The following is a 14,749-nucleotide window of genomic DNA, read 5'->3' as shown; positions in this document are numbered from 1 at the left end:
CAGGCAAAACTCAGGATGACAATAATGTTTCATTAAGCCATTATCTGAGTGGACCAGTTTGGCACAGGTGTGATGACGTCATAGCAGGGCAGAGTAGCTCACTTTTTTATCACTGCTATCAAACATGCTGTAGAAGGGAGGCCACTTGTTGGTTCCTGGCCACCCAGCTAGCTTAGACCTGAAATAATCACACAGAAACTGTATTAATTAAATCACTGCTTGGCCTGTTAGCTCTAGCTTTTTATTGGCTAGATCTTACATATTAACCCATTTCTATTAATCTTGCATCACCACGAGGTTGTGGCCTACCAGCAAAGTTTCAGCACGTCTATCTCCAATGGAAGCTCCTTGGCATCTCTCTACCTCTGCCCTTCTTCCTCCCAACATACAGCCTAGCTTTCCCCGCCTAGTTCTGTTCTTCCCTGACAGAGGCTCAAAGCAATTCTTTATTTATTAACCAATAACAACAACACATAGACAGAAGGACATCCCACACTATTTTCGCTTTTTTGTTTAAACAAAAAGGAAGACTTTAACATAGTAAAATTACATATAACAAAACAGGTATCACGCAAGAATTATAGTTACAATATTTATATCTACTTTATTTTTATCATAACTAAGAAAATCTATAACTTGAATTCTTCAGCTCCATCAGAGACTCCAGAAGGATATGATATTACCTAAGTAAACAGGAAGTGCATTGTAAGCAACTTCCAAAACTCTAGAATTGACAGAGATGTCTCACTACCTGGATAGTCACCCAAAGTTTTGTACCATTGGGGCACCCATCTTCAGCCTACAGGCCCATAGTATCCAGCAGACTTTTTCACGAAGCAGGAAGTTTCAAAGACAGTTCTGCCTATATTGGTAGTTTGTCAGTCACTTTCTTCTGTATCATGCAGAATGTCTCACTGACTCTTTCATGAAGGCAGGTTCAGCAGTCATTTTGTTGTGGGTACTGCATATCTAGTTCATTAAGCAGTCCAGGCAAGAGCAGTTTCTTGCCCATATGGCTCACCAACTCCATAAGGAGCCTCTTCAATGCCCTCCTTCCTCTTGAAGTAGATTGGTCCTGCCAGGAGCAGATGTGTCTCACTGTTATGAAAAGTCCTAATTTCTTAAAACATTTAAATGCCATATTCTGAAGGTCTCTGAATGATTTGAAGAATACCTAATTGAAATACATCCCTATATATCTAGAAAACCTAACTAACATAACTATAAACTTGACAATTATAGATGATTATCATCTATTAACCTATATTTCTTAATTATACATTACATTTTTAAATGAGCTACACAAACACAATACCTTAATCAAGGTCAGAAATACGTGTACATATAACAAAATTGGTCTTAAATCTATATCAATAAACCAAGATCCATGCCCATGCAAATTATTAATATCTATATCCTATCCCCCTTTAAATGTAAACAAACATTTATAGACACTATTTGGGAATATGAGCATAGTTTTCCTCATACTTTTCTGCTGATTGTTGGGTGTAGTAATTTTTGGGGGTACTCACAGCAATCTCTTGGGGGCGGGTGTCTTATCCCATCAAACCACACCAGTCTGGAAGCAATCCACAGGTTCTCACTCTCTGTGGAATCAAGAGAAGAACCTCTTATCCAAAGCAACATATCCTTAGACTCAAATTTTTAATTCAAGATACCTTTGAAATATATATGTTGGTTTAGCTAAGCAGCCCCCAGAATCAGATGTCTGTCTGCAGTCAAAAAACTCAAAGATAACACAATAATACACATAATCCAGACTCTCTGTGAATTTTACATCTTTACGTGGCTTTTTTTGTTCCTTTTAATCTATGACTATCTGTACTATGTCTCTTTAAAGACTTTACCCCCCTCCTTTTTAAAGCATTAACTTTATTTTATGACTCTCTATACTCTTTTTCTTCTTCTCTTTTTTTATGTACATTTGTCCAACACTATAACTCATCTGGATTTGTCTTTATTGCATATCTGTAATTCTTTACTGTCCAGGAGGAGCACCTTTTAAAATGCTAAGCCGCTCATGCCACTGAGAGACATGCACACAGCTCCATTCTCAGGTACACAGCCAGTCCATGTCGCCATCAAGCAAACTGCAGCACTCTGCTTACAACCCCCACTCAAATGCTCTGTAGCCAGACCTCCTGCCTGCAGGATGGCCCAGAAAGCCGGCATTTCAAAACAACAAGACTTCTTTCCTGCTAAGGCTGAATCAGGAAAACCTCTCCTAAAGGAGCCAACCATGCCTCTGCTTGCTTCTAGCAGCAGAGCCCATCCAAGAAAATGCCGCTAGCAAACCATGCTTAACTCTGTTCTTTTGTGTCTAGAATTAATTTTTATGTTTTCTCAGGTTTTTATGTAGATATAGTTACCCACATTGACTTGCCAATTGTTGCAAGGAGCTGCATGTTCGTCCTGGCTTCTCAGAACCAAAATAATTACACAGAAACTGAATTAATTTAATCACTGCTTGGCCCATTAGCTCTAGCTTCTTATTGGCTAACTCTTCCATATTAATTTAACCCATTTCTATTAATCTGTGTATCACCACATGGCTGTGGCTTACAGGCAAAGTTTTGGTATGTCTGACTCTGGCAATGGCTCCATGACTTCTCTCAGATTCCACTCTTCTTTCTCCCAGCATACAGCCTAGCTTTCTCTGTCTAGTTCTGTTCTTCCCTGCCATAGGCCCAAAGCAATTGTTTATTCATTAACCAATAAAAGCAACACACAGGCAGAAGGACCTCCCCCACCAACATGCCAGTTCTTTTAAAGACTCCTATAGTCCAAGCGGTCAATTCTGCATTAACTTCATGGACACATTCCCTTTGAGGACTTCCCATCACTTTTTTCTGTGATTGTTATCTTATCTGATCATGTCATATCTTATATGACCATATCATATCTATACATTATTTAAGTTTGTTTTATCACTGTATCCCTTGGTCCCTTTTCCTGTTCTGCCAGCTCTCTTCAGAATCTAGCCGTGCTGCTGTGGTATATACAGGTGTGTCTGTAGTTTTGGACAACTTTGCGCCAGTAGATTTTGTACATATCTAATTTAACTCAATCCATTTTGGTTGCCGTGTTTTAAAATATTTTTCACATATTTTAGGTTTGGAGACTCCTGAAATCATCTGCTTTCTTTAAGCTAATTATACGTAACTTCTATTCCTTAGCGATAGGAAAGCAGAACATGGCTCAAAGGAAGAGGCCAACTTGATATTTGTATTACAGGAACTAAAAGCATTGAGACTGTACTCCTACAGCTTCTTTGTGAGACTGACATCATGTTTAACACCTGATGGGGGTAATGGCTGACTACTTGACAGCAAAATAGTTACTGTACAGCATAGCCTGGAACTACTAGAAGCACAGTAGCCACCAAGTAGCAGAGCATTGGAGAGGACCGCTGTAAAAACTCAGGGCAAAGGGCACTGGCCTGTGGGAAGAGTAGGGTGCAAGCAGATCAGAGACAGAGCAAGTGCCAGGCAGAGTGGCCAGTGGCCTGGCTGTGGCTAGGGTGTGGCCCCAGAGACCAAAAGTGCAGTGTGATCCCTGGGTGGAAACGAAATAGAAACTTCTTGTAATTTTTATGGTGTCTTAAGACTTGGTAATGAACGAGAGCCCTGTTACTTGCTGTTCAGGCACATTGCAGGTTCTTCAGAAGGTGGAGGCTGTGGTGGTGTCAGAGGGAAGCCTTCAGCTCTGCCGTGTGCTGAGAGGAAACATGGATGGACCCCAGACACCCCGTCCCTTGGAATACGCTCTTCCCCTTAGAAATCCTCCGTGCTCACTGTGGTCTGTGTCTCCAGGCAGCGTCCTGCCTTTATCTCACAGGTCCTCCTCCCACAACCTCTCTAAAGTGAGCCGTGCTTGTAGTTGGCCCTTACTGGTGTCCATGTGTTATTGAGCATGGACTATGTACAGTCTGGATAATGGATTCTAAGGGAGAAACTCTGTTAGAACTTTTGTTTGCTTGTTTTGGGTTTTTTAAGACAGGGTTTCTCTGTGTTGCTTTGGAGCCTGTCTTGGAACTAGCACTTGTAGACCAGGCTGGCCTCAAACTCACAGAGATCCACCCGCTTCTGCCTCCCAAGTGCTGGGATTAAAGGCGTGCACCACCACCACCCAGCTGAAACTCTGTTAGAACTTTTAAAGTCATGTTAATGTAATGCCTTTTTTTTTTTTTTTAATTTCAGATTTTACCAGATGTTGCAAGGACTCTGGAATCCTTATGGTGGTAAAATGCCGGAAAGAAAATTCTGCACTGAAAGACTGTCTAACTGCTTAGTAAGTAGTCACCTCAGTGCTTGTCGGTCAGAGAATGCCACTTAACTCATTGCCTGTTAAATGTTCTGTGCCTCTACATCAACATGTTACATGTTATCCGAAGAGAGAAACATGGAGGAAGGAATTCTTTGGCTTTACATTTGTCAGAATTATATGTGTGACTTTCCACATGGCTTAGCAAATCCTCTTTCTACAACAGGTTTGTTTATAGAATTATTAAAGCCTGCCTTTTGTTCTTTTTGTTTCAACTCCTAGGAAAGGTAGGAAATTTGGAACAAATAATATGAAAGCTATAAAAGTAAATTTTAATTTTTGAAGCTTATCAAATTTAAAAGGTATATTATTATGTGCTTATGATGTGTGTGTGCATGCGTGTCACAGCATGTGTGCAGATGTTAGAGGACAACTCTCAGGAATTGGTTCCCTCCCTTCTTCCACTGTGGGATCTAGGGATGGAACTCAGGCCGTAGCACTATGCAGCCAGTACTTTCACTTGCTGAGCCATCTCATCAGGCCTAATCAATTCTTTTTAAAGCAGCATTTTGATATCATAGTGATGAGTATGTCACGGTCATTCCCAAACTCTCTGGCTATGGGTTTTGAGATAGGTTCTGGATGTGTAGCTCTGGGCGGCCTGGATTTCCCTGTGGCCTTGAGCTTGGCCTGATCCCTTTGCTTTTCCCTTTTGAGGGCTGGAATTACACTAGGAGCTACCAGTCTCAGCTTAGTTCCTTAAGTCTTCAAAGGAGTGCATGTGGATCTCAGCGTGGTAGGCGGTGGCACACGCCTGTACTCTCAGCAAAGGACAGCCTGGTCTACAGAGTGAGTTACAGAACAGCCAGGGAGAGAGAGAGAGAGAGAGAGAGAGAGAGAGAGAGAGAGAGAGAGAGAGGTGTTTTTCTTTTTTGTTTGTTTAAAGATATATTTATGTATGAGTGCTCTATCTGCATGTACATTTTTATGCCAGAAGAGGGCATCAGATTCCCCTGTAGATAGTGGTGAGCCACCACGTACTTGCTGGTAATTGAACTCAGGACCCCTGGAAGAGCAGCCAGTGCTCTTAACCTCTGAGCCATCTCTCTAACCCCCTTTTGTTTTCATCTCCATGTGTGTTTAGTATATACATTATTGACAAATAATATCCCAAAATATTTTAGTAAGTTGTTAGTTGATGTTTAATTCTGGCAACCTTTTGTTCCCTCTGTTTTTCCAAGTGCAGCACTTGAAACATAAAGTAATTGTGGTGTGATACTTCTTAGGAGAGTAAACTACCAAAGTGGCTGAATTATATAAGAAAGAGAAACTGGGGGAGGGGAAGGGAAACCCAGTTCCTGAGATGGGGAGCTTTAGGGTGGTGGTGCCTGAGAAGTAGGAGGAACCACAGGTACTGAAGGAGACTTGTCCCAGGTCTGTTTAGGACCTGACAGAAGTGTTGTTAATGAGGCTCTCACATGAGACTGTATGGTTATGGCTCAAGTAGGGTCTGCCCTGGCTGGAGTACTGAGGCCTCCAGAAAACAGGAGCACCTGCTAAACAGACCAGTCAGTCTCAGATGACTGCCTTTTTCCTGCAAGATGAGAGTGGAGAGACCTGCCCAGGGGTGTACAGACCACAGGAAGCTGGTGGAAAGTAAGCAGTTCTCTTATCCTAAGCCCTTTAGTTTTGGAAGGGGCGCATACCTTTGCCTTGCTACATCACACCCAGCAAAGTGTCTTGTTCTCTGCCTCCAAGCCACCCTGGTCCACAGGGATCCTGGGGTTGGGGGAGAGACGGGTGATTCTTGAATCCTGATGTCCCGAATTCTTTTCCCACCAAAGTTGTTTGTGCTAGAACCGTCTGTGTTTTACACTCCAGCTGGAGCCCTTAAGAAACCCAAGACAGGGAAACCTTTGGTTGGCTTCCTCCTCCTCACAATGCACCCCACCTTCTGTCATAGCTCAGCAGGCTTCACTGCTGTGCATTGTCCTTGAGAGTGACAGCAAGTCCTCCTGAGGTGACTGAAGGTCAGCCTACCAGGTAACAAAGGCTTTCAGTGGGTAAACAGCCTTACCAAATCAGTTTGCAGGTTTGTACTCTCCAGTGGGGAAGAGGTCTAGGCGATCAGCCAGGATTCCCAACCTGGGAGGTTCCTGGACTCAGACTCATCTGCGGAGGCTCGATTAATCTGCTGGTCATTGAAAGAAACTGGCTCTTCCTGTCTCTGTTAAGCAGTGTTAGAGAAAGCTACAAACGTCTGCAGTTCTGGTGACAAGCACACCACTGCTCTGTGTATTGGAGACCATCTGCTCAGCATTTAGTGCCTGAGCATTGAACCCTGGTTATGAGCCAACTGGAATTTCTTCCATGAGCCTCAAATTTCCCTCGCCCTGGTGACTGCCAGTGCCAGTGTGTGCTTCCTGTGTGACCTTATAAAAGGCACCAGGGCCCTTCAGCGGGAGGAAAGGTGTTGGAGGAGTGGAGTGCAGACCGCCCTGTGGTAGCGGTCACTTTCGTGCAGTCTGCAGGTGATGCCCCCACGCACTGCAGCCGCCCTTACTAGACGTCTTCAGGTGATGTGCAGCAGTGTGCGTCAAGGCCCACTTTCCCTTAGGCCAGTTTTCACAGGTGAAGGCAGGACACCTGAAGAGCCTTGCAGCCAGCCCAGAGTGTTCATGAGAACAAAAACTAAAGGTCTGCTTCCATCATGAATGTTTTACCTTGGCCAGGAAACCGTTCTTGTTCATGTCACACAGGACGATAACAGTTGTCTCATCTCCCATGGTGCCCATGCCCATTCCAGATATATTGGGGATATGGGAGGAGTCGGGGATGACCTTTGGACACACGATGCCTGGGCTCCACAGAGTGTCACTGCTCTCAGCTCTAGAGGAAGAACTATGTCTGATACCATTCCATCTTGTTTGGTCAGAAAAATCCTTCACACCTTCTCAGTCTAGAATATCTCATTTCCCCCCAAAAGTACAGTGAAAATTCCAGAGAGTAGAATATTATGATGCATGCTTGTGATCACTGCTAGTTCAAGGCTTATCTGGGTTACATAGTAAAATTCTGGGAGTGTGTGTGTGTTTGTGTGTGTGTGTGTGTGTGTGTGTGTGTGTGTGAGATGGGAGTGTTGTCCAAGAAGAATTTTAAAAACTCTATGTGGAAAGCCAGTCATGAAATCCATCTATTACAGAAATTACAAAATGGATGTTTCCCTCAGGAGTCGTTTTGACTGCTACAAAACCACCCTGAGTGGTACGTAGGTCGCGATAGTGACAGGAAAGCAGAGAGGAAACAGGGTTGGAATAGCTGTTGCTTCTTCAGCAGTGAAACACTGCGGATGAAAACAAAACAACACAAGACCAAAATCTGGCCGCATCTTAGTTACGAGATTTGGGGTTTAGTAAAAGTACAGTGGGACTTCTACTTGATCATGGTAGAGAAGTATTATGAATAGGTGAATGTCTTAAACTCTAAGTGTTCAAATTTGAAAATTGTTGAATTATACATATGTCTTCTAGTCTGGGTTTCCCAGAGAAACAGAACTGATAGAGTGATCCTGTAGAAAAGGGGTCTACTAGAGCGACTCACAGGCGGCGAGTCCATCAGTGGCTGTCTGTGACAGGAAGGCCAAGCATCAGTAGTTGTTCAGTCCCCGAGGCTGGCTGTCTCAGCTGGTCTTTGGTCTGTGTTGGATCCTGAAGTGGTGTGTTGTTCCACTGCCAGTGAAGGACAGCCTCCCCAGCAGGATAGAAGGACTCAGCAGGGAGAGTGAGGGCAAGCAGGCGGAAAGCAAAAGCTTCCTTCTACCATGTCTGTTTATGTAGGCTGCCACCAGAAGGTGTAACCCAGACTTAAGACAGGTCTTTTGACCTCAAATGATCCAGTCAAGAACCCCCTTCACACAGCTGCTTGGGTTTTAGTTGATTTTAGATGTAGTCAAGTTGACAACCAAGATTAGCCATCAAAAGTTCTCCCTTTGTCAACTTGACACATAATCATATCTCCTTATATTTTCAGTTTCCGAATCAAAACAAAACCCAGATCTTAATGACAATATCACTATCCCATGTACAACAGTGAGTCTTTCTCCTCTTCCTTCCCACATGGACCTACAGCCTTTACAAAGGTAACTGTTCACTGGGGGAAAGGAAGTAATCAGACTTTCCAGGGTCTGTTGGATATAGGTTCTGAATTGACAGTGATTCTGGGAGATCCCAAGAGGGATTGTGGACTTATGGAGGGCAGGTGACTGATGGAGTTTTGGCTAATACTCAACTCACAGTAGGTGCAGTGATTTTCCAGCTCTAGGATGTATAACTGGGACAGATAAACTTAGACGTTGGCAGAATTCTCACAGTGGTTCTGTAACTGTAGAGTGAGAGCTGCTGTGGTTGGAAAGGCTGAATGGAAACCATTTAGAGTTGCCTCTACCAGGGGATAGCACCACATCCCTAGAAGAAGTGTCACCAGCAAAGACTTGAAAGGTGCAGGGCAGTGGTTCCCACATCGCCCTTTAACTGGCCTGTACTAAAGACCGCTGGATAGTGGAGAATGAGAGTTGGCTGAAAAAATTTAATCAAGTAATGTCTTAGTTACTTTTCTGTTGTTGTGAAGAGACACCATGACCATGGCAACTTACACAAGAAAACATTATAGAGGTGAGCTCATGACCTTCATGCCTGGGAGCATAGCACAGGCAAGCAGGCAGGCATGGTGTTGGATAGTAGCTAGAGCTTATGTCTTACCTGAAAGTTGGAAGCAGAGAGACACACCACACCTGCTACGGGCTTTTGAGACCTCCAGGCCTGAGTGAGGCACCTCTTCCAAGGTCACACCCAGCCCTTCCCAAGACAGTTCTATCAATGAGGGATCTAGCATTCAAACACAGGCGCTTAAGGGCCATTCTCATCCAATCCACCACAAGTACTGACTCCTATTGCAGCTGCTGTACCAGATGTGCTGTCCTTACTCGAGCAGATTGTACCACTTGGTACATGGTATACAGCTGTTGATTTAGCAATGCCTTCTTCTCGACACCTGTTCATAGGGGTCAGCAGAAGCAATTTGGCAAAGGCAACAGTATACTTTTATATACCTCAGTGGTATATTAACTCTCCTGCCCTCTGTCATGGCTTACTTCGAAGAAATCTTGGTTATCTGTCTCTAACACAAAATATCACACTGCTGTACTATATTGATGACATAATACTTATTGGACCAAGTGAACAGGAGATAGCAACCACTTTGGATTTGTTGGTAACCATATATGCATCAGAGGATGGGAAATAAATCCAACCCAATTTAAGGGGCTTCCTCCTCAGTGAAATTCTTAGGAGTCCAGTGGTATGGAGCATGCAGAGATTTTCATTCTGAGGTGTAGGATAAGTTATTGCACTTGGCTCCTCCCACCACCAGGACAGAAGCACAACATTTAGTGTGCCTTTCTGATTCTGGAGAGAGCCCATTCTTCACTTGGGTGTGTTACTCTGGCCCATATACCAAGTGACTTGGAAAGCTGAGAGCTTCAAGTGGGGCCTCCAGGCTGTCGTGCAGGCTGCTCTACCACTTGGACCATATGATCCAGCAGACCTGATGGTACTTATGGTGGTAGTGGCAGATAGGGATACTGTTTGGAGACTTTGTCAGGCTCCTATAGGTGAACCACAGAAGAGACCTTTGGGATCTTGGAGCAAGTATCTACCATCATCTGAAGACAACTATTCTCCCTCTGAGAGTCAGCTCTTGGTCTGGTTTTGGGCCTTAGTGGAAACTGAGTATGTGGCAGTGGGTCACCAAGTTATCATGCAACCTGAGTTGCCCATCATGAGATGTGCAGCATTATCTGACTGACCAAGCCTCAGAGTAGTACAAGCCCAGCAGCGCCCATTGGATTTGGCCCAAGTAGGTTTTGAAGGCACAAGCAAGAATTTGCCCAAATGCTTGTGGTTTCTATCTCCATAATAATATGCGTAACTTCTTGCTTCTAATTCAGTAATTAAAATAACATGTTTTTAATTGAACATAAACCTTCTGTAGGTGGGGCAGCCCTAGAGCAGCAGAGTAGCAGGAGCCATCTACACAGAGGACAACCTGGGCTCAACAGGGTCAGTGAGAACTTAGCTAGTTCTGAGACCTGGGGCTGTCCCCACTGTGAGAAGAGACAGTTCTGGGAACGCTTGGGAAGCACTCTAAATCCATTGAGCAGGGTGCCTAGTGCTCAGCAGGCACTTGGTAAACATTAACCTTTCGGATCCACTCTGGTTTGATAGGTACTGTTTGTTACTGTTTGAATATCTTTCATTTCCCGCTCCCTAGACATAGGAAGCTCAGGGTCTAGTTTGTCATGGGGAGGGAAGGTGAAAACTGTTGCTGTCGGTTTTAGAAGAGAGAAAGCAACCACAGAAGCAAAGGTGAATTTGATAGTAGCTGAAGAAAACCGCAAAGTATCGACACTTTTCTTTAAGTCCCAGAATAAGTGCCCTTCTTTGTTAATTTCTATGGTGAGCCACAGCATGCATGCATCTGCAGCTCCCTTTAGGGACACGTTGAGATAATAGTGGTTTGTGCTCCTTTGTCTCTGCTTCTCATCTTCATTCTTCCCTATACTGTGACCTATTTCTGAGTCCTCCAAAACTGCCGAAGACTAATGTGCTCCTCATGGCCAAACAAGCAGCCCTTCTTCTTTCCTCAACCTTCTGACAGTGAAGCTCTTTGGTTTCCCTGGCAGTGTTGTCTAGTTAGCCACTGTAGTTGGCCTTTCTTGTCAGATTTTCTCTTGGGGTCTTCCAGCTCCTAAATAATGACATGGAGACTTATTATTATGAAAACTTGACCTTTTGCTCAGACTTGTCCACAACTAACTTTTATAATTTAATTAACCTGTTTCTATTAATCTACATTTTGCCACATGGCTTTTTACTTGTTGGCATGGTCATATCTGATAGCAACAGCCCAAGTCGCAAAGACCCAGCAAAGCGGAGTGGTACCATGCTGCTGTGCCACTTTTGGTTTTGCTCTCCACATGTTGGATACGTAGGGGGACTTTTAATATTTATACAATTTGAGGATATTAGATTGAAGGAAAATTTCTTATGAGTCATTTGTGCCTTCTCCCAGGAGTACTGCTTCTAAGCTTCCAAAGGAAAGTCCTGAGCTACTACCCCTCCCGCTTTAGGAAGATAACCTTATCTACTTGAAGGTCTTTAGGAAGATAACCTTATCTACTTGAAGGTCTTTAGGAAGATAACCTTATCTACTTGAAGGTCTTTAGGAAGATAACCTTATCTACTTGAAGGTCTTTAGGAAGATAACCTTATCTACTTGAAGGTCTTTAGGAAGATAACCTTATCTACTTGAAGGTCTTTAGGAAGATAACCTCATCTACTTGAAGGTCTTTAGGAAGATAACCTCATCTACTTGAAGGTCTTTAGGAAGATAACCTCATCTACTTGAAGGTCTTTAGGAAGATAACCTCATCTACTTGAAGGTCTTTAGGAAGATAACCTCATCTACTTGAAGGTCTTTAGGAAGATAACCTCATCTACTTGAAGGTCTTTAGGAAGATAACCTCATCTACTTGAAGGTCTTTAGGAAGATAACCTCATCTACTTGAAGGTCTTTAGGAAGATAACCTCATCTACTTGAAGGTCTTTAGGAAGATAACCTCATCTACTTGAAGGTCTTTAGGAAGATAACCTCATCTACTTGAAGGTCTTTAGGAAGATAACCTCATCTACTTGAAGGTCTTTAGGAAGATAACCTCATCTACTTGAAGGTCTTTAGGAAGATAACCTTATCTACTTGAAGGTCTTTAGGAAGATAACCTTATCTACTTGAAGGTCTTCCTCACGCCTTGGAAATGGTAACACTCGCGCTAGAGAAGCCAGAGGTCTCTTTATGAAGATGAGAGATATTTCTGAAACATCTATCCTTGTACTTACTCAAGAACACCAAGGCAGAGATATCGAGCGCTTAAAAGAAATCTCACACTGGCTCAGAACTGAGAGATAGACATTTATTTGCGGGGAAAACTTACAAATCAGGATTCTCTGCTTGAACGGTGGACGGAGATGAGATCCAACCAAGAAAAACAGGAATCGGGTGAGGAGAGAAGAGGCCGGATGCCCTTCAGCATCCAGGTAAATAGTCTATGAGGCCACACCCCAGTAGGTGGGCAAACCTTCCTGCAGCAGGAACAAGATAATCAAACAAAGTAAACTTTAAAAATGTCAACATGATTGGATGGGCTAGAGGAGCTGGCCCCAGATCAGATTGCAAGCCTCTTCCTACTATACACTTACGTGATTATGTGGCACATATAGCAACAAAGTTACCTCTGCCCACACAGAAATTTATATTGATGGGCAAAGAATGGTGTGGATAAAAAGATGAGGTTTCAGAACTTCCCGTTTTAGAAAAGTTAGCTTGTGCAGAGCCACTGTGGTGTTTTATGACCAAGGAACAAAAGATTTCCACGATTCACATAAATAAATTCTATAAAGATATAAAATGTAGACACTGTATTATGCCAGAAATTGAATAATGACTGTAGCAGCTTTGGCCTGATGAGCTTTCCTGGGCACTCTGGCTACTTAGAGTTGATAAACAGCTCGGGACATGGCAAACTGCCCAGGCAGGCTTGAAGATTTTCTGTCTGTTGTCCTTAAAGCCCCAAAAGCTGGCAGTCTGAGAATGGGCTGTCATATGCCTCGAGAAACTTAAAAGTTGTGTTACGGGGTTGATGAGTAAAAATGATTGTAAAAGATAATTTTTTTCTGTCATGGCTCATCAATGACGACTAAACTTATGACTCCAGTGTGCAAGAGGAAAAGCTAAACACATGTCTGAAACCAAAAATGGTATGATCTATATTTTGGAACACATGAATCTCTCCATGCTTACTAAATTTTGTATAAAGAGGCACTCTCGCTGCTACTCAGTCAGGCTACAGGATTCTCTCAACAATCTCATGCCTGGCTCATCTATTCCCCCCCCTCATCCCCCCCCCCCCCCGGCCAACTCCTTACCTCCTCTCCCAATCTGTCTTCCATTCTGTATGTCTGACTCCATTCCTGTCTTTCTGGTGGCTCCTTGTGCACCTAGATTCATCCCTTGTCCTTTTCTCTGCCCAGCAGCCCCACCTGGCCTCTCCTGCCTAGCTACTGGCCATTCAGCTGTTTATAGTGCAAACAAATATCATGCAACATTTCCTCCTTTTTGTGTAAAAAACTCTTAACACAGTAAAATTATATATGCAGTAATAACAATTATCAAATAATGATTACATTCATAATGTCTACTTCATTTGTATTTGGCGATTCAGAGAAATTACTCTTTTACCTATCCTATCTTAGTGAGTTCAAAGTTTTATATCTAAACCACTTTCTATCATAACTTGTATTGCCTACCTAAAAATACCTTTTTAGACAGACCTTAAAACAGTTTCTTAAATAACTTAAACTCTTATGTCTCTCAATCTTATAAAACTTTACATCTTTTATAAGTTTCTTTTTTGACTTTAGTAACAAAGAAAATGATATAACTGTCTTAAGTCTTCAACACTATCAGAGACTCAAGAAGGATATAATGTTACCTGAGTAAACAGCAAGTGTAGAGCAAAAACTTCCAGAACTATAGAAATAACAGAGACAGCTTCTGCCTGGACAGTCACCCAAGGTTATTCTGTAACGTTGGGGCATCCATCTTCAGTCTACAGGCCTAGAGTATTGACAGACTGTGAAACAGGACTTTTAAAGGACTGTACTACTTTGTCTTAGCAAAGTTCAGCAGTTGCTTTCTTTTGTGTCCTGCTTGTCCAGTTTGGACAGTATATTGTCAGTAATTGAGGCAAGGGAAGTTCTTGACCTAGTTTTGCCACAAAGAAAGCAAACTCCGTGTGAAGGTTCTTCAATGCCCTCCATCCTTTTTTGAAGTAAATTGGTGCTGCAAGGAGCAGGCATGTCTCAATGTCATGAATAGCCTCTATGTTATTAAAACACTTTTAATGGCATGTTCTGTGGGTTTCTGAAGTTCTGAAAACCAATTTTATATCTAAAATATATCTCTGATTGACCTTGATGGGAAGAGACAGTACTCATTCTCATTCTGAGATTCCTGGAGGCAGGATCACCATTTCAGATTGAGGTAGAGGTAAGAGCCAGTGGCTGTTTTGCTTTTCTGACCTTCACGTTGAACCCCAATATGTCTCTTGGTTTTTATTAATCATGCTTCAGGTTTTATCCTGTTGCATCCCTACATGTAGCTCTTCCTTTGGGTTAGTGTAGGCCTTCATCATTTCTTGCTTGAATACTATTAGCAATCCAACTTTAAAAAACCTGCTGCCCCTTTCAGCCTATCTGCCACAAACTGCCAGCCATTCAATACCTCTATTTGCACAGTTAGTTTTATTCTATTGCTTTTGGGATAGATTGTTGTAAATTGGCAGAAGTGGCCC

General features: G+C 42.9%; 1 protein-coding gene across 2 annotated transcripts in view; it reads left to right on the top strand.

Moving 5' to 3' along the window:
- Cmc1 (C-X9-C motif containing 1) overlaps window positions 1-14,749 on the top strand; it is a 75,221-nt gene that overhangs the window by 58,152 nt on the left and 2,320 nt on the right. For both annotated transcript variants that reach the window (XM_057766491.1, XM_057766493.1), the window contains one exon: window positions 4,221-4,311. In XM_057766491.1, coding sequence (XP_057622474.1) covers window positions 4,221-4,311 — 91 coding nt within the window. The remainder of the gene's footprint in view (window positions 1-4,220; window positions 4,312-14,749) is intronic.

This window comes from Chionomys nivalis, chromosome 4 (assembly GCF_950005125.1).
Source record: "Chionomys nivalis chromosome 4, mChiNiv1.1, whole genome shotgun sequence".
NCBI lineage: Eukaryota > Metazoa > Chordata > Mammalia > Rodentia > Cricetidae > Chionomys > Chionomys nivalis.
The sequence above is the reverse complement of the archived record's forward strand: the minus strand, read 5'-3'. Positions and strand labels throughout refer to the sequence as shown.